This window comes from Amblyraja radiata, chromosome 13 (genome assembly GCF_010909765.2).
Source record: "Amblyraja radiata isolate CabotCenter1 chromosome 13, sAmbRad1.1.pri, whole genome shotgun sequence".
NCBI lineage: Eukaryota > Metazoa > Chordata > Chondrichthyes > Rajiformes > Rajidae > Amblyraja > Amblyraja radiata.
This window is the reverse complement of record NC_045968.1, coordinates 30,768,328-30,791,530: the sequence shown is the minus strand read 5'-3', so window position 1 is coordinate 30,791,530 and position 23,203 is coordinate 30,768,328. Positions and strand designations below refer to the sequence as shown.

General features: G+C 43.2%; 1 protein-coding gene across 1 annotated transcript; it reads left to right on the top strand.

The window, feature by feature from the left end:
- Window positions 1-4,832: 4,832 nt before the first annotated feature.
- dtymk (deoxythymidylate kinase) lies at window positions 4,833-19,822 on the top strand. Its single transcript, XM_033031639.1, has 5 exons — window positions 4,833-4,971; window positions 12,708-12,816; window positions 14,422-14,512; window positions 15,658-15,855; window positions 17,813-19,822. Exons 1-5 carry the CDS (start codon window positions 4,842-4,844, stop codon window positions 17,921-17,923), a joined length of 639 nt encoding a protein of 212 aa, XP_032887530.1. The 5' UTR covers window positions 4,833-4,841; the 3' UTR covers window positions 17,924-19,822.
- Window positions 19,823-23,203: the final 3,381 nt, after the last annotated feature.

The following is a 23,203-nucleotide window of genomic DNA, read 5'->3' as shown; positions in this document are numbered from 1 at the left end:
CCGAGGATGCTGGATGCCGCAACAATCTCTTGCAACAAGTACAGAAAGGCAGTCAACTGCAAAAAGATCAAAGAGAGGAAAGAGCATGGAAGGGAAAGGCTTTTCAGAATCAGATTTTATTTGCCAAGTATGTTTTGCAACATACGAGGAATTTCATTTTCCAGGTCAGTCATACAATTAAAAGCAACTGCACTCAAAAACACATTTTAATACGGACATCCACCACAGTGACTCCTACACATTCCTCACTGTGATGGAAGGCGAAATAAAGTTCAAGTCCCTTCCTTTTGTTCTTCCTGGGTCGGGGGCCTCAAGCCCCCCGTTCAAACTCCGTTCAATGGTGAACTCCTCTTGGTCTCCAGGCCTATAGTGCTGCACAAATCACTGCACCACATGCATCTATTTATTCCCTTTTCACATGGTTCATGCAGCTGGATATTAACTTGCCGACATGGAAAGAGATGCAGTGAGCATTCAATAGTTCAGACTTCTGGGTGAATTAAGGGGCTGCTTGATGGGCTGAGGGTAATCGAGATTGGCTGATTGTCATTCTTTTGGAAGAACTGATGGAAGTTCTTATGGAAAAGCTGATGAATTGACTACGGGATGAGCTGGTGGGCTCGAGGATTGCTGGATGAGTGTTCTAGAAACATAGAAAATGGGTGCAGGAGGAGGCCATTTGGCCCTTCGAGCCAGCACCGCCATTCATTGTGATCATGGCTGATCAGCCCCAATCGATAAAACGTGTCTGCCCTCTCCCCATATCCCTTGATTCCACTAGCCCCTAGAGATCTATCTAACTCTCTCTTAAATCCACCCAGTGATTTGGCCTCCACTGCCCTCTGTGGCAGGGAATTCCACAAATTCACAACTCTCTGGGTGAAAAAGTTTTTTCTCACCTCAGTCTTAAATGGCCTCCCCTTTGTTCTAGGACTGTGGCCCCTGGTTCTGGACTCGCCCAACATTGGGAACATTTTTCTTGTATCTAGCTTGTTCGGTCCTTTTATTCATTTATATGTTTCTATAAGATCCCCTTGCATCTAACAAGAGTGTTTTATTGTCGTGTAAAACAATTTCCTACATCTAGCTTGTCCCAGATAGAACAATTAAATTCTTACTTTCAGCAGCACAACAGAATCTGTAAACATAGTACACTGTAAACAATATTATAAGATCCCCCTCATCCTTCTAAACTCCAGTGAATACAAGCCTAGTCTTTTCAATCTTTCCTCATATGACAGTTCCGTTAGGTTATTTGATGGTTAGGACAGGTTTAGAGGGGTATGGGCCAAATGCAGGCATGTGGGACTAGTGTAGATGGGACATGTTAGCCAACGTGAGCAAGTTGAGCTGAAGGGCCTGCTTCTACGCTGTGAGACTCTATGACTAGGTGATCTGTTGAGGCTGGTGGTATGCCATGAGGAACAATGGGCATGGACCTTTGTAAACCACCACCTTGAGTCACCATCGGCATTGATAACATCAGTCAAGGGTTGATGATCTGCAAAAAACAAGTTGGTCTCATTCTTGTTCTCTCATGCGATACAGGCAGCAGCTCTGAACTGCTTGTGTTTGCCCTCTTGGCTGTCTTGTCAAATTACGCTGGAGATTAGAGTCACCCCTAAAACAAACAGTGCCTTGTGATCCACAGGGGAAAAAATAAAATCTAAATGCAGAACAATGGATGGTTTAAATCAAAGAAAATGATACAAAGAGGCCATTAGAGCAATACCGATCTAGGAAACTGAGAGCAGATTTTACAATGCATTTAAACCTCTCCCATTTTTATGAGATGCATTCCTGGAATATGTAGGAAGTGTATTGTAACCTAGTGCCCTAGTGGATTAAGGGCGGCATGGTGGTGCAGCGGTAAAGTTGCTGCCTTACAGTGGGTGCTGTCTGTACAGAGTTCGTACATTCTCCCCGTGACTGAATGGGTGTTCCCCGAGATCTTCGGTTTCCTCCCGCACTCCAAAGACATACAGATTTGTAGGCTTGGTATAAGTGTAAATTGTCCCTAGTGTGTGTAGGATGGTGTTAGTGTGCGGGGATCGCTGGTCAAAGCGGACGCGGTGGGCCAAAGGGCCTGTTTCCGCGCTGTATCTCTGTAAGAAATGGAAGCAAGGATAAGCCATCTAAGTTCACACCACCATCAGTAAGATTATTGTTGATCCTGCACCTCAACACCTTATTCCCACATTCTCTCCATTATCCTTCATCCTTTTCGTATTTGAAAAAAAAAACTCTCCTTTCAAGGACTCGACTTCCACCATCTCACGCGATCAAGAATTCCAAGATTCCCAGCCCTTGAGCGAAGAAACTGCTCCTTGTCTCATTACTAAATATCATGACCCATATTCTGAGACTTTGGCCCTCGTTCTAGATCACCAGACCAGCCGCAATCTCCACCCGCGAGTCCAATCTAAACACAAAATGCTGGAGTAACTCAGTGGGTCAGGCAGCATCTCTGGAGAAAAGGAATAGGTGACGTTGCAGGTCGGAAGCCTTCTTCAGACTGCGTTCTAACACTTCTTCTTCTTCTTCTTCTTGCGTATGGCGTACACAGCCTAAAGTTGTAGGACAACTTGTTCTATTTGATCTTATTTGACTGTGCACACCGGGTTGATTGCATTTGTCGAAACAGGGCAGACCACGTGAAGGTTGCAATCTCCCACCCCGCGTTCTGACACCAAAGAGAAAAATGTCCAACGTAGATACAATAATAAATATATCGCCATTTGCATTAGTTTTGTGCAGTTAACAAATCACAATTTCACACAATGTACATAAGACGGCAGTTATTTGACAAATACTCTGCAGTTCGGTGAAGGAGTTCTTGTCGACGAGTATTCTGGACCCACTGTTGACATCTGAAATTACAGGAGATATCATTTAGGATTAACTAATAAGAAAAAAGATGATCATAACTACATGCCTGAACAATGGATGATATATCACTTAAATGCAATTGTTTTCAGTTGTGTGGAGAGACCTGTATATTGAAGATGCTTTTTGCCTCTAATATGTCAATTTACCTTAAATGTAGAAGAGCTTATTAAAATCTTCTTACAAAGACCATTAAATATTTTCTTTCTATCCTCTTTTGGACCCAAGGCATAGCAGAGCTGCCAACTCTCACGAAGAGGGAAGGGAGGGAGATCGAGAGGGGAAAGACAGAGATCGAGAGGGAGAGAGAGATCGAGAGAAGAGAGGGGAGCGAGAGATCGAGAGAAGAGAGGGGAGCGAGAGATCGAGAGAAGAGAGGGGAGAGAGAGATCGAGAGAAGAGAGGGAGGGGGGGGGGGGGGGAGATGGGGGAGGGGGAGAAGGGGGAGAGGGAGCGGAACGATAGCACATTATAACGCGCAGCCGTTCCCATTCCGACCAAAGATTATAGAGCTCCTCTCGTATCTTTGATTGCGGCCGCCGCCGCCGAACCCCCCGGCCCACCATTGCACCCAAAGATGATAGAGCAGAGTTGTATAATATTTGATTGCACCCTTGTTCACGGCGGGCTTGTGATCTTTGCTTGTGATGTCTCGACAATTGGAGCATAGATCCTCACCCACGTGACCGCAAAATTTAACTGGGGTACAAACGTCACTTCCAGTACATGTTATTGATGCTGAAAACGCGGACTTTCAAACCTGTTAAAAACCGCGAAAACGGCCCGTTTCTGAGCTGTAAATAACTGTGCCAGTCGGGGTGACTGCGAGGCACAATTATCCTGCTTTAGAGTCCAGAAGATAAAGAAAAACGAAGGTAAAGACAAGAGAGCGCTGAAGGGAAATAACAGCGGAAGTTGTTGGCCGTGCAGATATAAAGATAGAAAATATCGGGAATTATCGCGTTTGCTCACTGCATTTCATAAAAACTAAGGCATTATTGATGTTTTGATGAAATGCAGTGAGCAAACGCGACACTTCCCGATATTTACAGCTCAAAAACGGGCAGTTTTCGTCCGCGTTTTCAGCATCAATAACATGTACTGGAAGTGACGTTTGTACCCCAGTTGGATTTTGCTGTCACGTGGGTGAGGATCTATGCTCCAGTGACCAAAGATCTTATAGCAGAGCTATAAGATCTTTGCCAGTGACCTTTCGTGAAATCACCCTATACTCTAGTGCATTTTTACAACACTGGAGTTTTCAGCACAGTGTGCTCGCAAGTATCGAACCCTGCGGTCGGAATCCGCGCGCGCATGACTCTGCTGCTAATCAAAGATCCTATAGCGCACTCCTCTCCTCGCTGCCCCGGGCCCCGCACTCCCTCTCCTCGCTGCCCCGGGCCCCGCACTCTCTCTCCCCGCTGCCCCGGGCCCCGCACTCCTTCTCCCCGCTGCCCCGGGCCCCGCACTCTCTCTCCCCGCTGCCCCGGGCCCCGCCTCTCTCCCCGCTGCCCCGGGCCCCGCACTCCTTCTCCCCGCTGCCCCGGGCCCCGCACTCTCTCTCCCCGCTGCCCCGGGCCCCGCACTCCTTCTCCCCGCTGCCCCGGGCCCCGCACTCCTTCTCCCCGCTGCCCCGGGCCCCGCACTCTCTCTCCCCGCTGCCCCGGGCCCCGCACTCCTTCTCCCCGCTGCCCCGGGCCCCGCACTCCTTCTCCCCGCTGCCCCGGGCTCCGCACTCTCTCTCCCCGCTGCCCCGGGCCCCGCACTCCTTCTCCCCGCTGCCCCGGGCCCCGCACTCTCTCCCCGCTGCGGATCCAATCTTTGGCCGGAAGAAAGAGGGCGGAGCAAAATGGCGGGGGCAGGTTGCTAAATTGGGTCATAAAATCGCCCATGAATCCACTACACGTTTGCGTGAGAGTAACCCATCCTGCTTCGCTATAAGATCTTTGCTGCTAATGGCAGCCATGCGGGGTGCGCTGATCGTGCTGGAAGGGGTAGACCGGGTGGGTAAGAGCACCCAATGCCAGCGGTTACATGAGGCCTTGCGGCAACAAGGGCGGCCCGTTGAGCTGATGCGCTTCCCGGGTAAGTGGTCGCATCTTAACTGTTGTGCCCTCGCCAGCCTCAACCAGGATGCCTGGAGCTCTCCCAGTTTCGCAATCTAGAACGAAAGTTAAACTGCGGAGCATACAGTATCTATAGAGGCAGATTGCAGAAATAATGTGCAGTTTAACCGGCCCATTAATAACACTCAAATTAATCTACGCGATTTTGGCGCCATTTAAAGGGGGGCGGGATTAAAACGCGATTTTCTCTAGGCTGTTCAAATCGAAGATGTTCAGCCTAGTTAATTATTAACGAAAAATCGCTGAAAGACCCCGTCGCAAAAGCTATTATTAGTTTTAAAGGCCTCGTATAATAGTTATAGTAGTTTAAAAATCAATCTCTAAACCCGCGACCACCAGCAACCGCAGGGTCTCATAAAGCAAACCACAGAAGGTAAGTTGTATATTTTTACATTAAAAAGGGCTTCTAAAGATCCCTTTATACAAAGTTTAATATTGCGAGTAGCTCATTTTGGGCCCATTAAATCCCGCAGTATTTTTCTCAGCATTTGGGGCACAAATCTAGCGCAATGTGAACGTTCTAAACCAGCGCGTTCCACAGGGACCCACTGGAAAGCTGATTTAAATAGGCATTTATTTACAGCAATTGAACACTAAATTCCTTCCATTTGGCCTATAAATTAATGTAAATAAGATTTAAAAATCATGTTTTATTGTGAATTATTTGTGAATATTATTTGGACATTTAGGCTATTTAAAAATGTTAATCATTTATTAAGAAATGGATAGATGTTTAGATCTAGTAATTGAAGTCTGAAATTAGCTACAATTAGGTAACTAACTAATTATATGCTTTAATTCCAGGTCATCCAAGTAAGATTATTTTATATTTGTTTCAGAATGCTTCAATCTATGATAACTGAAAATTTCATTCAGTTCTCTTAATTTTTAAGAAATTTATGGGCTTTTGACTGTTCACGATCACAGCTTTTTTGTTATGTCCATAGAAAATCAATAGGGAACAAGATGCTCATTTCCCAGTATGAAAATGGCCATAACTTTTGAAATACTTGAGATATGAAAGTGAATTAGGTGTCAAATTAAACTTATGTTTATGCTTTATCTGATGGGATAAATTGCAGACTTGATTTTTAAAATCTCAAAATTTTGTAACATTGCTACCGCAGGGTCTCATAGAGCAAATAACTGAAGGTAGGTTGTATATTTTTACATTAAAAAGGGCTTCTTAAGATCCCTTTATACAAAGTTTAATATTGCGAGTAGCTCATTTTGGGCCCATTTTAAATCTCAAAATTTTGTAACATTGCTACTAAGTGGGACCCGTTGGGTCCCAGCATCACACAGGAGGGCTGGTCATCCAACACAATATTCCACCATTTGCAGTAAGTCTGAAGAAGGTTTTCGGCCCAAAACGTTGCCTATTTCCTTCGCTCTATAGATGCTGCTGCACCTGCTGAGTTTCTCCAGTTTTTTTGTGTACCTTCGATTTTCCAGCATCTGCAGTTCCTTCTTAAACACAATATTCCACCTCTCCACCAATTCTAACATTGGTGGCCAGTTGGGGGGGGGGTTCCAGAGGGCTATTATGCAAATTGTGCGCCAAATGGATTCTTGGGCTGGCGTCTCAGTCAATCAAGCCTGTTGTGCTGGCAACTCATTCACTCACGGCTGGTGGGCTGGTAGTTGACTCGCGGCTAATCCTTGAAATTCTATTTCAAGCAGGGTATAAGGCCACCAAATTCAAGTGCAGTTTCGTACCACTTGTAGCAGGGTGCAAGGCCACCAAATTCAAGTGCAGTTTCATACCATTTGAAGTAGGGTGTAAAGCCACTAAAGACAGCTAGTCGTGACCTCTCCCTCCTCCATCCGAGCCACACCCACATTTCCGGGTTTTATAACCCCTCCCCCACCACCACTGGAAAAGGTGTGGGTTTCATGGAGTGATTGACAGGAGAGAGATTCTCAATATTTAAAAAAAAACTAATAACACTTTTATTTTTCATTGATGGGAAGAATTCTCTGCACCTGCTGAGGGGGGGGGGGGACACTGAGTAAGATGGCCAAAAATCACAGCCGTAAGTGGTAGCGTTTTTATCTAAAATCAATATACAGTGCAAACAAGAAGTAAGTGCATTTACAGTAGTGCCTTTCAACTTCAAGCCAATGCACCCACGCCACCATTTGCAGTAAGTAGTGCATTTCAACTTCATGCCACCATTTGCAGTAAGTGGTGCCTTTCAACTTCAAGCCAATGCACCCAAGCCACCATTTGCAGTAAGTAATGCCTTTTAACTTCAAGCCATTGCATCCAAGCCACCATTTGCAGTAAGTAGTGCCTTTCAACTTCAAGCCAAAGCTCCCAAGCCTCCATTTGCAGTAAGTAGTGCCTTTCAACTTCATGTCACCATTTGCAGTAAGTGGTGTCTTTGAACTTCAAGCCACACCCAAGCCATCATTTGCAGTAAGTGGTGTATTTCAACTTCAAGCCACACCCAAGCCATAATTTGCAGTAAGTAGTGCCTTTCAACTTCAAAGCTCCCAAGCCACCATTTGCAGTAAGTGGTGTCTTTCAACTTCAAGCCACCATTTGCAGTAAGTGGTGCCTTTCAACTTCAAGACACACCCAAGCCACACCAAGCCACCATTTGCAGTAAGTGGTGTCTTTCAACTTCAAGCCACACCCACCATCATTTGCAGTAAGTGGTGTCTTTCCACTTCAAGCCACACCCAAGCCACCATTTGCAGTAGGGAAGAGGATCAATAATGAGGTCTCAGTATACACAGGTGAAATGATTGCAATATTGTTAGCGGTACAGTGGGTCGAGGATACTAGGCCTTTAAGGACAGTTATTTGCTCAGATTCAGGTTTAGCAATAAAGAGTTTACAGCACAGCCATTCAGACAGTAGACCAGACATTTTGATTGAAATACAACAAACACTATTCAGAATTCAAATGATGGGGCTTACAGTCATATTTTTATGGGTACCAGCACACTTTGGCATTAGAGGAAACGAAATGGCAGATAAGGTAGCAAAAGAGGTAGCAAAAAGAAGTAAAATTGATTTAAGTATTAACATAGGTAAAACTGAAATCAAAGACATTATTAAGCAAAGACTGAAGGAAAGATGGCAAAAGCAATGGGATGAAGAGCGGAAATGACGGTGGTTCTACAGAGTCCAGAGGAAAGTGGGAGAAATGAGATGTGCAGGAAAAAACAGAAAAGAGGAGACAATAATCTCAAGAATTAGATTTGGACACACTGGTCTGAACAGTACACTTTTTATAATAGGCAAGCATAATACAGGTAGATGTGAATACTGTGGGCAAGAAGAGACAATAGAGCATGTCATTGTACATTGTGAGAGGTATGAGGAGGAGAGAGAACGGATGAGTGAGCAGTTCAGAAAAGAAAGAATACAATTTGATTTGGTAGATATTTTGCAAGGAAGTTCATATAAGTGCTATCAAATCCTGTTGCATTTTCTTAGGGTAACCAATTTGTTCGGAAGGATATAGGTTATTAGTATATGTAATGGTGTTGTTTGATCCACACTCCATGCCAGTTGGTGGCGGTAATGCACCAAAAAAGTTGTTTGCCAACCGCCAAAAAACACCACATAGAAGAAGAAGAACCATTTGCAGTAAGTAGTGCCTTTCAACTTCAAGCCACACCCAAGCCATCATTTGCAGTAAGTGGTGCCTTTCAACTTCAAGCCACAATTTGCAGTAATAATGCCTTTCAACTTCAAGCCAAAGCACCCAAGCCACCATCGCAGTAAATAGTGCCTGTCAACTTCAAGCCAATGCACCCACACCCCCCATTTGCAGTAAGTAGTGCCTTTCAACTTCAAGCCACACCCAAGCCACCATTTGCAGTAAGTAGTGCCTTTCAACTTCAAGCCAAAGCAACCAATCCACCATTTGCAGTAAGTAGTGCCTTTCAAATTCATGCCACCATTTGCAGTAAGTGGTGTCTTTCAACTTCAAGCCACACCCAAGTCAGCATTTGCAGTAAGTAGTGCCTTTCAACTTCAAGCCAAAGCAACCAAGCCACCATTTGCAGTAAGTAGTGCCTTTCAACTTCAAGCCACCATTTGCAGTAAGTAGTGCCTTTCAATTTCAAGACACACCCAAGCCAAGCCAACCGCGGGGGGGGAGCTTTCTGGAGCGCTAATATGAACCATTTTAGAACCAATAGACATCTTTTATTGTAAGCTTTAGAACCAATAGAGACATTTTTTGCAAGCTTTAGAACCAATAGATATTTTTTGCAAGCTTTAGAACCAATAGACTTTTTTTGCAAGCTTTAGAACCAATAGACTTTTTTTGCAAGCTTTAGAACCAATAGACATTGTTTTGCAAGCTTTAGAACCAATAGACATTGTTTTGCAAGCTTTAGAACCAATAGACATTTTTTTTGTTGCAAACTTTAGAACCAATAGACATATTTTTGCAAGCTTTAGAACCAATAGACATTTTTTTTGTTGCCAGCTTTAGAACCAATAGACATTTTTTGTTGTTGCCAGCTTTAGAACCAATAGACATTTTTTTGCAAGCTTTAGAACCAATAGACATGTTTTGCAAGCTTTAGAACCAATAGACATTTGTTGCAGTAAGTAGTGCCTTTAGAACCAATAGACAAGCCTCCATTTGCAGTAAGTAGTGCCTTTCAACTTCATGTCACCATTTGCAGTAAGTGGTGTCTTTCAACTTCAAGCCACACCCAAGCCGTCATTTGCAGAAAGTGGTGTCTTTCAACTTCAAGCCACACCCAAGCCATAATTTGCAGTAAGTAGTGCCTTTCTACTTCAAAGCTCCCAAACCACCATTTGCAGTAAGTGGTGTATTTCAGCTTCAAGCCACACCCAAGCCATCATTTGCAGTAAGTGGTGTCTTTCAACTTCAAGCCACACCCAAGCCATAATTTGCAGTAAGTAGTGCCTTTCAACTTCAAAGCTCCCAAGCCACCATTTGCAGTAAGTGGTGTCTTTCAACTTCAAGCCACCATTTGCAGTAAGTGGTGCCTTTCAACTTCAAGACACACCCAAGCCACACCAAGCCACCATTTGCAGTAAGTGGTGTCTTTCAACCTCAAGCCACACCCACCATCATTTGCATTAAGTGGTGTCTTTCAACTTCAAGCCACCATTTGCAGTAAGTAGTGCCTTTCAACTTCGCCAAAGCAACCAAGCCACCATTTGCAGTAAGTAGTGCCTTTCAACTTCAAACCACACCCAAGCCATCATTTGCAGGAAGTAGTGCCTTTCAACTTCAAGCCACAATTTGCAGTAATAATGCCTTTCAACTTCAAGCCAATGCAACCAAGCCACCATTTGCAGTAATAGTGCCTATCAACTTCAAACCAAAGCTCCCAAGCCACCATTTGCAGTAAGTAGTGCTTTCAACTTCAAGCCAAAGCACCCAAGCCAACATTCGCAGTAAATAGCGCCTTTCAACTTCAAGCCAATGCACCCACGCCCCCCATTTGCAGTAAGTAGTGCCTTTCAACTTCAAGCCACACCCAAGCCACCATTTGCAGTAAGTAGTGCCTTTCAACTTCAAGCCAAAGCAACCAATCCACCATTTCTGGAGCGCTAATATGAACCATTTTAGAACCAATAGACATTTATTTGCAAACTTTAGAACCAATAGACATTGTTTTGCAAGCTTTAGAACCAATAGACATTGTTTTGCAAGCTTTAGAACCAATAGACATTGTTTTGCAAGCTTTAGAACCAATAGACATTGTTTTGCAAGCTTTAGAACCAATAGACATTGTTTTGCAAGCTTTAGAACCAATAGACATTTTTTTTGTTGCAAGCTTTAGAACCAAGACATTTTTTTTGTTGCAAGCTTTAGAACCAATAGACATTTTTTTTGTTGCAAGCTTTAGAACCAATAGACATTTTTTTTGTTGCAAGCTTTAGAACCAATAGACATTTTTTTTGTTGCAAGCTTTAGAATCAATAGACATTTTTTTTGTTGCAAGCTTTAGAACCAATAGACATTTTTTTTGTTGCAAGCTTTAGAACCAATAGACATATTTTTGCAAGCTTTAGAACCAATAGACATTTTTTTTGCCAGCTTTAGAACCAATAGACATTTTTTTGCCAGCTTTAGAACCAATAGACATTTTTTGCAAGCTTTAGAACCAATAGACATTTTTTGCAGTAAGTAGTGCCTTTAGAACCAATAGACAAGCCTCCATTTGCAGTAAGTAGTGCCTTTCAACTTCATGTCACCATTTGCAGTAAGTGGTGTCTTTCAACTTCAAGCCACACCCAAGCCATCATTTGCAGTAAGTGGTGTCGTTCAACTTCATGAAACCATTTGCAGTAAGTAGTGCCTTTCAACTTCAAGCCAAAGCAACCAATCCACCATTTGCAGTAAGTAGTGCCTTTCAAATCATGCCACCATTTTCAGTAAGTGGTGTCTTTCAACTTCAAGCCACACCCAAGTCAGCATTTGCAGTAAGTAGTGCCTTTCAACTTCAAGCCAAAGCAACCAAGCCACCATTTGCAGTAAGTAGTGCCTTTCAACTTCAAGCCACCATTTGCAGTAATAGTGCCTTTCAATTTCAAGACACACCCAAGCCAAGCCAACCGGGGGGGGGGAGAGCTTTCTGGAGCGCTAATATGAACCATTTCACTTGAAGTTGAAAGGCATTATTACTGCAAAATTGAGGAAACACTTTTTCACACAGAGAGTTGTGAGTCTGTGGAATTCTCAGCCTCAGAGGGCGGTGGAGACCGGTTCTCTGGATACTGTCAAGCGAGAGCTATATAGGACTCTTGAAGATAGCGCAGTCGGGATATGGGGAGAAGGCAGGAACGGGGTACTGATTGTGGATGATCAGCCATTGAATGGTGGCGCTGGCTTGAATGGCCGAACGGCCTACTCCTGCACCTATTGTCTATTGTCAAATGGAATTTAACATTGACAAGTGTAAGGTGTTACACTTAAACCCGGGAGGACTTGCACAGTAAATGGTAGAGCCCTGGAGAGTGTTGTGGAACAGAAATATGTGAGAGCATACGTACGTGGCTCCCTGAAAGTGGCGATTCAGGTTGAAAAGGTAATGAAGAAGGCATATGCTGTACATGCGTTCATTGTGAAGGGTATGGAATAAAAAAGTTGGGACATCCTGACACCGCTGTACAAGTCGTTGGTGCCACCACACTTGGAATTCTGATCACTTTTCTCTAGGAAGGTTCACCAGAATAGATTCTCCAGAATTTTTACGTGGACTTGTGGGCTTAAGTTATAGGAAGAGGTTGGATAGGCTGGGACTCTTATTTATCATAGGAGTTTAAGGAGTAACCTTATTTAAGTATGGAAAATCATGAGGAGCATGGATAAAGTGAACGGTCAGTCTTTTTCTCAGGGTAACGGATTCTAAAAGCTAAGGGCATCAGCTTAAGGTGAGAGGGAAGAGGCTCAAGAGGAATCTCGGGGCAAACCTTTTCACTCAGTATATATTTGGAACGAGCTGCCATTGGAAGCTATAGAAGCGAATACAATTACAACTTTCAAGAGTCATCCGGGCAAATATATGGATAGGAAAGCTATGGAGGGATATGGGCCAAATATAGGGAAATGGGGCCAGCCCAGCCATTGGACAAGTTGAGGTGAAGTGCTTGGTTCCTTGCTATATAATTCTATAAATGCAAGCGGTTTGCCAGGATCATTCATGACAGTGGGAGATCCTGATTTGTGTCTCATTTGGTTTCAGACAGAAGAACTGAAATTGGGAAACTGATTAGCTTGTACCTGGAGAAGAAACAGGACCTGAATGATAACGCTGTGCACTTGCTCTTTGCGGCTAACAGATGGGAACATGTGTAAGGTGTTTTATTTAATGTAAATGTGGAAATGAGGTGGACGATTCCTTTCTGAAGGAGTGTGGAGGACACTGGCAAAATAACATTTTATAATCTGTTTTTGATACCTCCTATTCCTTTTGGACTTTCTTGTGAACCTAACATGTAATTAAGATTACTTTAAGTCGTGTTAACTTGTGTTAACATAGTGTACTAATCATCGCTTAAATTTAGTCAATTAACTAAATCTGGAATATAAAGTCAATAGTATCTATAACGATGACCATGCAGTAGTGCTATAGGCCATGAAATCCTTTATGCTAATTCATGCAGTGTACATGGGACTCTCGAGCGAGTCCAGTTTTGAACCCGTGAAGCACTCCCTACATTTGCATTTGGTACCTGAGCACAACATCAGCTTCTGAGTCATGTATCACACTAAACAGTAAATTAGTCACTATGGGGTGATTTCACGAAAGGTCACTGGAGCGTAGATCCGCACCCACGTGACCGCAAAATTTAACTGGAGTACATGCGTCACTTCCGGTACATGTTAGTGAATGGGAAAACACGCACTTTCACACCCGTTAAAAACATCGAAGCCGGCCAGTTTTAGAGCTGCAATTTACTGTGCCAGTCGGGGTGACCGTGAGGCACAGCTACCTAAATTTACAGTCCAAAAGAAAGATAGAAACTAAGGTAAATTCAAGAGGGAGCTGAAGGTGCAAAAACAGCGGAAGTGCTTAGTGGACATTTGCCGTGGAGATTTAAAGATCGAAAATATCGGGAATTATCGCGTTTGCTCGCTGCATTTCATCAAAAGTAAGGCATTATTGACTTTTTATCTTTATTCATTTGTTATATGAAAAGTTTTAAAAGTGAAAAATCCATCAGTAAAATTGCAAAATCGCCCATGGTTCTCAGGTGGGTTTTAACATGCAAAATGAAAACGCTTCTGAAGCTCCATTTACCATTTAAATAATCGTAAACTATCAATGCGTTTTGAAATAAATAATCCCCCGTCTCCGCCAGCTCCACCATTAGGCCTCGGCACAGGCGGAGACGGGGGATACGACAAAAGAAGTCGCACCCCCCGAAGGAAGAGACCAAAAACGTGTTCCCTCCCCCCCCCCCCCACACACACAACATAATAAACCAAAAATCAACTAAACAGGACAAAAGAACAACACAAAAAAAGAAGAAAAAAACAGACAGACTGCAGGCGAGCCGCAGCTGCTAAGGCAGCGCCACCATCTTTTTGTTAGGTTGAGAAAATAAATACAAAACTTGGATTTATAACAGCTCATGGGCCATGGCTAGCCGCTAATGAGGAGGCGCAATATTTTAAACTGCCCCGGGCGCTCAAAACCCACCCTACGCCACTGTATGAGAGTACCTTTTCTGCATGGTCTGTTGCGGTTCATCAAGAAGGCTTGCCAGCACTTTCTGAGGGCAATATCTAGCTGTTCTCCTGTTTTAAACTAAAAAGGAGATGGAGCTTCAAATTATGGGGAGGGTAAAACATTAGAATGTTGCTGCTAAACTTCAGGTCTTTGATGTGAGACTTTGTGTCTTAGATATGTGCTTGCAACATTGTCATTTTTTCCCTTTCTTTCCATTTTCCAGGCCAGTGATCCAAGAGAGTTTGCAGAAAGGGATCACTGTCATTGTGGATAGATATGCATTTTCTGGAGTTGCATTCACAAGTGCAAAATCAGTACGTATAATAGAACTGGGGAAAATAATATTTTGAACTAATCCAAGTGAATAACGAATTAATTAAATACCTACATTTTTAGATATAGGATATCTGCCTTTTACTGATGTCTACAATGCCAATGTGATTGGTCATTCATGTTTAAAGTTGACGGCCTAATTGTTTTTGAATTGGAAGTACATAGTATCTGTGGCGTGTGTGTATCCTTCTGAACAGGAGATTGGAGAATTAACAATTCCTTAATTTAGATCATTTAGTGTTCCATGTGAATCCTGGTCTGGCTTGGATTCTCTTTCTATTAGTATTGATAATGGCAGTATTAGCATTTATTCTTGATTTTCCTGGGAGTCTATGAGATGAATTAGAAAGACCATTTCCAGTAAAATGCAGCTAGAACTGGGTGATACCTTCAGTACTGACCAAATTGCCAATGCCAGCAATTTAAAACTCATCATTTTTCTCAAGATATTTCTATGGCTACATCTTGCCTTTCTCCTTTAACCTTCAGCCTTGCAACTGTCTGAGAACTCTGAACTCAAATTATTGTCTCCTGTGTTGTTTACTTTGTCTCTCAGAAGAAGTTTACCAGAATGTTGTCCAGGTTAGAAGGTATTAGTTATACGGAGAGTTTAGACAAACATGGGTTATCTTGTCTGGAGTGTTGGACGATGAGGGAAGACCTAATAAAGTTTATAAAGTGGGAGGCACAGATAGAGTAGATAGTCAGGACCTATTTCCCAGGGTGCAAAAATGTTAAAAACTACAGGGCATAGCTTCAAGGTGTGAGAAGGGAAAGTTAAAAGGTGGTCAGCAGGGCAATTTTTATTTTTACAGAGAGCAGTAAGTGCCTATAACGGGCTGTTAGGAGTGGTGATGGAAACGGATTCGATAAAGGTGTTTGAGGCTTTTAGATTGGCACATGGATATGCAGGGAATAGAGGGATGTGGACCACATGCAGGCAGAGGAGATTTGTTTAACTTGGTATCATGTTCATCACAGACACTGGGTTGAAGGGCCTTGAACCCACAAGGGGGTGGGTTCTATGCTGTACTGTTATATATTCTACGTTCTGTGAGAGTCAAGAAAGGATGTTTTTGTCACTTTAATGTTTATCTGCTACTGCTTAAACTGTTTCCTCAAATAGGGTTTCACCTTGGACTGGTGCAAACAAGCAGATGTTGGGATTCCAAAACCAGATGTGATCCTGTTCCTGCACCTTGATCCCTCGGCTGCAATGAAGCGAGGAGGTTTTGGTATTGAACGCTATGAAAACTGTTCATTTCAGGAGCAGGTGTATCAGCGTTTTAGAGAACTGATAAAAGATGAGAGCCTAAACTGGAAGGTATGAACTTTATGAAGGAAGACTGAGAGCACTAATGAATGGCTAGAGGGTTGTCACTGAGGACCTTCATAGGAGACTTGTACTAAATGTATGTTTCACTACATGCCGGTTAGTTCACAGACATTCGTCAAGGCGGTTGTCTGTATGATAATGATGTGCAGCCGAGGAATATTACAGGAATGGTAACTAAGTGTCACACAACATAAAAAAGGCTCTTTGGCCCAAATTGTCCATGCTGACAAGATTAATTTGCCTGTCCCTTGTTACCAAGTCCCATTTATCTGTATTTGGCACATATCCCACTCAACATTTTCTATCCATGCACCTGTCCAAATGTCTTTTAAGCATTGCGATTGCACTTTCCTCTACCACCTTCTTTGGCAGCTTGTTCCACATAGTCAATATCCTCTGTGTGGAAAAACGTATCCCACATTCCCCTTTAAATTGTACTAATCTCACCTTAACCCTCTAGTTTTAGACTCTCCTACCCTGAAAAGGACATCTTATCTACATCACTTATGAATCTATAAACCTCTATAAGGTCACTCTCAGTCTCCTTCGCTCCAGGAAAAACAGTCCCAACCTATCCAATCTCTCCTTGTAACTCGAACAATGCAGCACTAGAACAGGCCCTTTGGCCCACAATGCCTGTGCTGAATATGATGCCAAGCCCATCACTTCATCTACCTGCGCAGACTTTATCCCTCCTGCATATTCATATGCCTATCCAAGTCTCAAATGGCACTATCGTACCTGCCTCAACCACCACCCTCAGCAGTGCGTTGCAGGCACTCGCCGCCCTCTGTGCATATATTTAAAAAATTGGCTGCACATCTCCTTTGCCCCCTTCGCCTTAAAGCTATGCCTTCTACTGGGGAAAAAGGTTCTGACTGTCTATGCCTCATTATTTTATATACTATCAGATCTCTATACTACCGAATGGCCTACTCCTGCATCTATTTTCTATCTCCCGGCAACCTCCAGCATTCCAGAGAAAACCATCCATGTCTGTCCTACCTCTCCGTTTAACCAATGCCCCTAATCCGGCAACATTCTGGTATACCACCTCTACACTCTTTCCAAATTCTCCACATGCTTCCTGTAATGGGCCGACTAGCGCTGCACGCAATACTCCCAATGCGGTCTAAACCAAGTCCTATCAAGCTGCATCATGACATCCTGACACTTATACTGAATCCCCCGGCATACCATTTGCCTTCTGTACTACTATATATAGTTGTTTTGCTGCTTTCAGAGAGTTATGGACTTAAACACCAAGACCCTTCTGCACATACATTTTGTTGAGGATTATGCAATTAATTGTATATTTTCCCCTTGCATTTGACCTCCAAAAGTGCAACATCTCACACTTGCTCGGATGAAACTATCTCCCATTTCTCCACCCATTTCTGTAGTTGATTCCGCTGTATACCTTGACAGGGTTCCTCACAGCTCACAACCCCAATCTTGATGTCATTCACAATTCTGGCTCTCCAGTCTATACTCTGGAATGGCACTGGAGCAGACTGGGCTGAAAGGTAGGAGTGTGACGGTGTCAGTCAGTTTCTTGACGAATCTGTGAGATAACTCCCCCAGCACTAACTAGTACAAATTCCCCTTGATGTTAGTGAGTAGGTCTTTGCATGATTGGTTTTATGCTTCCTGACATTTTTCACTATGATTTTGGTACATTCTTTTGCACAAGTCTTCCCACTTAGTTATATATAATTTGCGTTTATTTATTACTGAATATAGTTTCGGTCAATGAAGTCTGTTTGAACTGCAGCTGCTGTCCTTGCAGGTAATGCATCCTAGATCTTGACAACTCGCTGTTTAAAGAAATTGTCTGGTTCTTTGATGGTCACGGTCTCCTCTGTTTATCGGTCCTGCTGTGAGAAACAGCTTCTCATTTAATCTATTTGACTATTTGTGACATTATTATTTTTACATATAACAGGTGTTAGATGCTTCTCGAAGTATTGAAGTCTTGCATCAGGAGATAATGTCCAACGTGGAGAAAACCATCGAGAAAGCAGCAGAGGAGCCAATTGCAGAGCTCTGGAAATGAGGTTGTTTCTGCAGGGACTGTGAGCCATTTGGATCATGGAGAGCTTGCTGTTAGAAGATTGCCAACCTTTTCACCTTCAAAGTGTTCAATGCTAGTTTGTAGCCATTTCCCTGCGCATTCTTCTGCCTTGTTATTGTGGAAGGATTTGATCCAAAGCTTGGCTATTTTGTTTAAAACTAATTATTTAAATGCAACAATCCTATGCACCTTTTAAAAAATGAAAATCACCATAATACAATCTATTAGAAACTTTTGACAGGTCACAATTTTTTGACTTTCTTTTCCACACTATATTCTTCCTACTTATGGCTGCAGTGTAAGTTCATTATGCTACTTCAGTTTCACCCATATAATGTGACACCATTGATTCGGATGATTAAACAGCTCTCTTCGCCATCAATTAATTATTCTCCGTACACAATTTATTTACTTATTGCCTGGGATATACTGTGTACAAAGAATTACAGGAACAGGAGAGCTGTTTAATCATCCGAATCTATGCTTCCTCATCGAAGTATTTCATAATTGAATTATTCAAATTTAGTTTGCCTACACAACTAGTGATGCCACAACTTATTACAAAACCTACTGCTGGAGGATATTAATAGGTCAGGCACCACCCATGAGGCAGAAAGATGATGGACATTTTTTGTCAAGACCCTGCTTGATTCACTCAGCTAATTTTTTGTTCCAGATGACAGTATCTTTTAATTTCTTGCATCTCTACTGTTTGGGTATTCTAGCTAAACTATTTAAGACCCCAGGAGATTGCTTGGGGTAAGGTGAGCAGTATTGTTGATGCCTGCTGGTGTTAGACCAATGTGACCACTGATATTCATATGCCGAATTGCCAAATATTGTTACATGTTCTTTATCACAGTTGAACGTACCGTGATAGTGATCCAGTATTGTGGAAAGGGAGCAAGAATTGACAACAATTCACTCGATCCTGCTGGAACACTTGCTCAGTGTGACACCACCTACTGTATTTCCTTCCTCAGAGTTTACGACTTAAGTCCATATGGGCCAGGGAACGAAGGGATGTGCAAGGTTGTGTTCAGTATTTAGGAGGAGGAAGACCTTAATTTGTGTCTTTAGACAATGACTCAACAATATAAACTCCTTGATTTTACACTGAAATATTTTGCTTCTAACCATGGGATTAGAAGACTAGCTGCCGTGTGCAGTATTCATAAGTGCCAACTGTTGTTTTGAACTTTATGTTTGAAATTAAGTTTGTGATTTGCAGAAAGAGCCAAACTACAACTGCAAGAAGGAGTGCATGAATCAGATTGAACTTTTCATGAGATGGGGGCAAGGACTAAAGCAGCCCAGTCTCAAGGATCCAGCAGACCTGGACCTCACTGACAAGATTTATTATTATCTGACTGTTGAATCCAGCTCATTCAGGCATATTTACTGTGGGTTGTCACCTGTGCAGGTGTCACTGTAGTGCAGCTAGTAGAGCCAATGCCTCGAGTCACCAGCAAACTTAGTTCAATCCCAAACTCTAGTGCCATCTGTGTGGATTTAGATGTTCTCCCTGTGAGCACGTGGCTTTCCCCTTGGTGCTTTGGTTTCCTTACAAGCCCTATCATTGTAAATTGTCACTAGTATGTAGAAGTAATTGAATCTGGGAGTTGTTAATGGGAATGTGAGAAGAATGAAATGGGATTAATGTGTATTCAGTGTAAATGGGTGGTGGGTACAGGTGTGGATGGTGAGCTGGAGGGTAAGGTTCTGTGCAGTATCGTTCTGACCAGTTGGTGATGGCTATCAGTTTTCCATGCAAATAAATCTCAACTTGTTACAGAATTACAATGTTTAACTTTTTATTCAAAATGTAGATGTAGCAAGGATCCAGACCACGGTATTAATAAATGAAACATCAATGGTCAACTGGCTGTGTAATGTTACTTACTAAAGGCCATTAGCATAATAGTGCTGTATTTTGTAAAGTGTAATTTTTTGTGTGTAGGGTAATTCAAATATAATCTGAGGATGTGATATAGCCAGATAAAATACTTTCATGCATTTGACTTCAATGCCAGCAGAGGGAGAACTTCACTGTGACCAAGTAGGGTGGGTGGGGGTGTCCTGCTTTTACACAACAGAGTGCATTTGTTGCTTATTGGCTCACATTTTGCTTTCACCGTTGATCTGAGATTTAAAACTAACTGAGCTGGAATTAATTGCCATTTGCACCGAGTTTTAAATTTTTATCATCCTCTGAACTCTGCTGATAGACTTAAGGCCCCAGTTCCACAAACACATTGAATGGAGAATTTTTCTTCTAAATACTTTTTAAAACTGAAGTCATTAACTTAATGTCAAGAAACTTCATCTGGGCCATACAGCCTCCTTCTGAAGATGCTATGTTATGAACTACTTGACTGGTCAAAGCAAAGCTCACTCGAGGTAGCCACTGACTCTCAAGGTAATGTTATACAAAAGCTGCTATTGTTTGCTTACTTAGTGTGTCTAATATATAGGCCATTTTGAACTTGGACCCGAGTGGTATTCAAGATTCCTGCTTGCCCTTCTTCAATGTTCAAACAATTGCATCTGTGCATTGCAGTGTGGAGTCTGCTGGATGTTAGTTGGTTGTTGGTGTCCTTTGGTAGTTCTGAGGGGCTAAATGCAGTTCCCATCTGGCCCCAAGCTTTACACTGGTAAAACTGTTCTTCATTAAACGGCTCAGCAGAAGTTCATATAGATTAAGCTTTATAATGTAATTAAGTACATTTTTAAAACAATTCCATTTAATCTTTTTGAATGTCTTTGAGACTTTGATAAACTGAACCACACTTTGGGCAGCAGCTAATTACCTGGGTCAATCTGAGCAGGCCGGGTCGCTGCTATGGGTTCTGCCACTTATGGCCGACTGCACTAGTGTAAGGAGACTAGGCCCATGAGACTAACGCACTAGCTGGAGATATGGGTGGGGAAGGAGCAGAGAGGACCATGAGCTGCAATGAACCCAATTAGACGCATATCTGCAAACTGACAGTGGACCCCAGTGCACAGACCACCAGTACTTGTCAATATCTGGAAAATAGTTTTGTTACTGTAAATAGTATCAGTTGCTATATTCCATGCAGGCTTTTTCAGTAAATTTTGCACATGTTGCTGTTCTGCTTCTCCCCATCTATGTGTCTGCCTAATGTGAATTGAGTTCTGCAGTGTTCTTTACCTTTAATTGTCCTAAAGTGTTTATATATGTATCATGGAGCACTGTCTGCATAATTATAAGCAGGTTCATTATTACAAGTAAAAAATAAAATGCTAGAGGAACTCAGCAGGCCAAGCATCGCCTGTGGAGGGAAAAGAACAGATGACATTCTGGATCAGGAATTCATGTTTCCTTTGTTGGTTTACAGTTTTTAATGATGGGAAATTTGTCCAGTTAACTGTGGGGAAATTCTATCACCTTCCATGTGTAGAATCCTAACCAATATTCTGCTTTGAATCTTTTTTTTATCATCGAAGAGAACTATTCAAGTAAAAAGTTATAAAGTTAAAAACACATGATTGAATCTATAGTGGCCTGCCCAGTTTGTCCTTGGACATCTTCTTGCCTGCAGTAATGGGGTGAGCAAAGTACGCAACCAATGGATTGGCTCAATGCTCTGTGAATGGCGGTGAGCAATGAAACAAATGGGGGCCACATCCAAAACGTTGTGAAATGTCAGTGCACCCATAACCAGAGTGTGGAGGCAGCAGGGAAAGAGATGTACTGAGGTTTTGAAAAAGATTAGCCCACACACTGGACGGTGCGATGTTAGAGCTGCTGCCACCAGCGTCAGAGACCCAGGTTTGATCCGAAATATGCTGTCTGTACGGGGTTTGTACAGAGACAGAGCGATACAGTATAGAAGCAGGTCCATCGCTCCAAGTTGTCCACACCGGCCACCTGCCCACGTTTGGTCCATATCCCTCCAAACCTGTCCTTTCCTTGTACATGTCTAACTTTCTTAAACATTGGGATGATTCCTGCCTCAACTACCTTCTCTGGCAGCTTGTTCCATGTACCCACTATCCTTTGTGTGGAAAAATTTACCCCTCAGATTCCTATTAAATTTTTTCACCTTAAACCTATGTCCTCTAGTCCTCGACGTGGCACGTTTTTTCTGAATGCTCTGGATTCCTCCCTCACTACAAAGATGTGCAGATTGGTAAGTTTGTGGCTTGCTCTAAGTCATGGGTGGAAATCCGGGGGGAACACACGTCCCCGTCCCCCCCCCCCCCCCCCCCCATGTTTTGTAATTCAGATTTTGAAATTCGGTGAAAAAAAAATCTTTAAAATCTCCGCTTTCCGTCAGACAGTGGGGATGGGACTGATGATCGAGGGTGCCGAGAGAGACGTCGGTCAGCAGGCAATGGTGGGGGGGGAGACGGGACATGATGATTCAGCGCGATGATTGCAGGAGGGAGGTGTCGGTCAGAGGCGGAAGTAGGGAGGTGGGATTGAGGGTAAAGCGCGGTGATTGGAGGAGGGAGACGTCCTGGTCAAAGATCCTATAGCGGAGCAAAGATCGTAGAGCGGAGCTTGAATCGGTCCATTCACGGGGCCTTTCATCGCCCGGCGGGGCTTAAAATCGTCCGCTGGATCTTCCACCGCCCCCCGGTCAAATTGCTGCGTTGAGGCTCCCGATGTTGAAGCCCCCGCCGGAGGATGGAAGTTCCCGCGGCCAGTTTTAAGCCGAGCCAGGCGATGAAAGGCCCCGCGAACGAGCCGATTCAAGCCCCACGATTCTGCTGGACGAAGCTGCTGTTGCTGGAGTTTGGAATCGGTCACCAACCAGGTCAACTCCCGATGTTATCGTCCACAGGACCCATGGCCAAACCCTCCGAAGCCTCACGTGTGTGTGTAAGCGCGCCCGCGCACGGGGACACCAAGAAATTGTGTCCCCCACCCCCACCGATTTCCGCCCCTGCTCTAAATTGTCCCTAGTGAGTAGAACATAGTACTAGTGTGTGGGTGGTTAATGGTCTGCGTGGATGCGGTAGGATGAAGGGCCTGTTTCCACCCTGTATCTCTAAACTAAACAGCTTTAATTTCTGGTCTCCTATCCAGACTCCTGAAATGAAGCTGTGTGGGCAGGCAGCCAGGTTCTGAGTTTGGTCAGACATAATTGGGATCAATTAGAGGAAGGTATGGCAGTGGGTATATACATTTGAAAAACTACTACTAAGACAAGATAAGCACAGTATAAATATCAGAATACACAGGGATTGGTCAGCATAACGATTAACAAACTGCTAATATGTGTCACCACA

Excerpts from the sequence above, each read along its gene's own strand:
- dtymk (XM_033031639.1), top strand. The coding sequence starts at position 4,842 with ATGGCAGCCATGCGGGGTGCGCTGATCGTGCTGGAAGGGGTAGACCGG. Across the intron at positions 4,972-12,707 it reads TGAGCTGATGCGCTTCCCGG|ACAGAAGAACTGAAATTGGG; the intron begins GTAAGTGGTCGC and ends ATTTGGTTTCAG. Across the intron at positions 14,513-15,657 it reads CATTCACAAGTGCAAAATCA|GGTTTCACCTTGGACTGGTG; the intron begins GTACGTATAATA and ends TTCCTCAAATAG.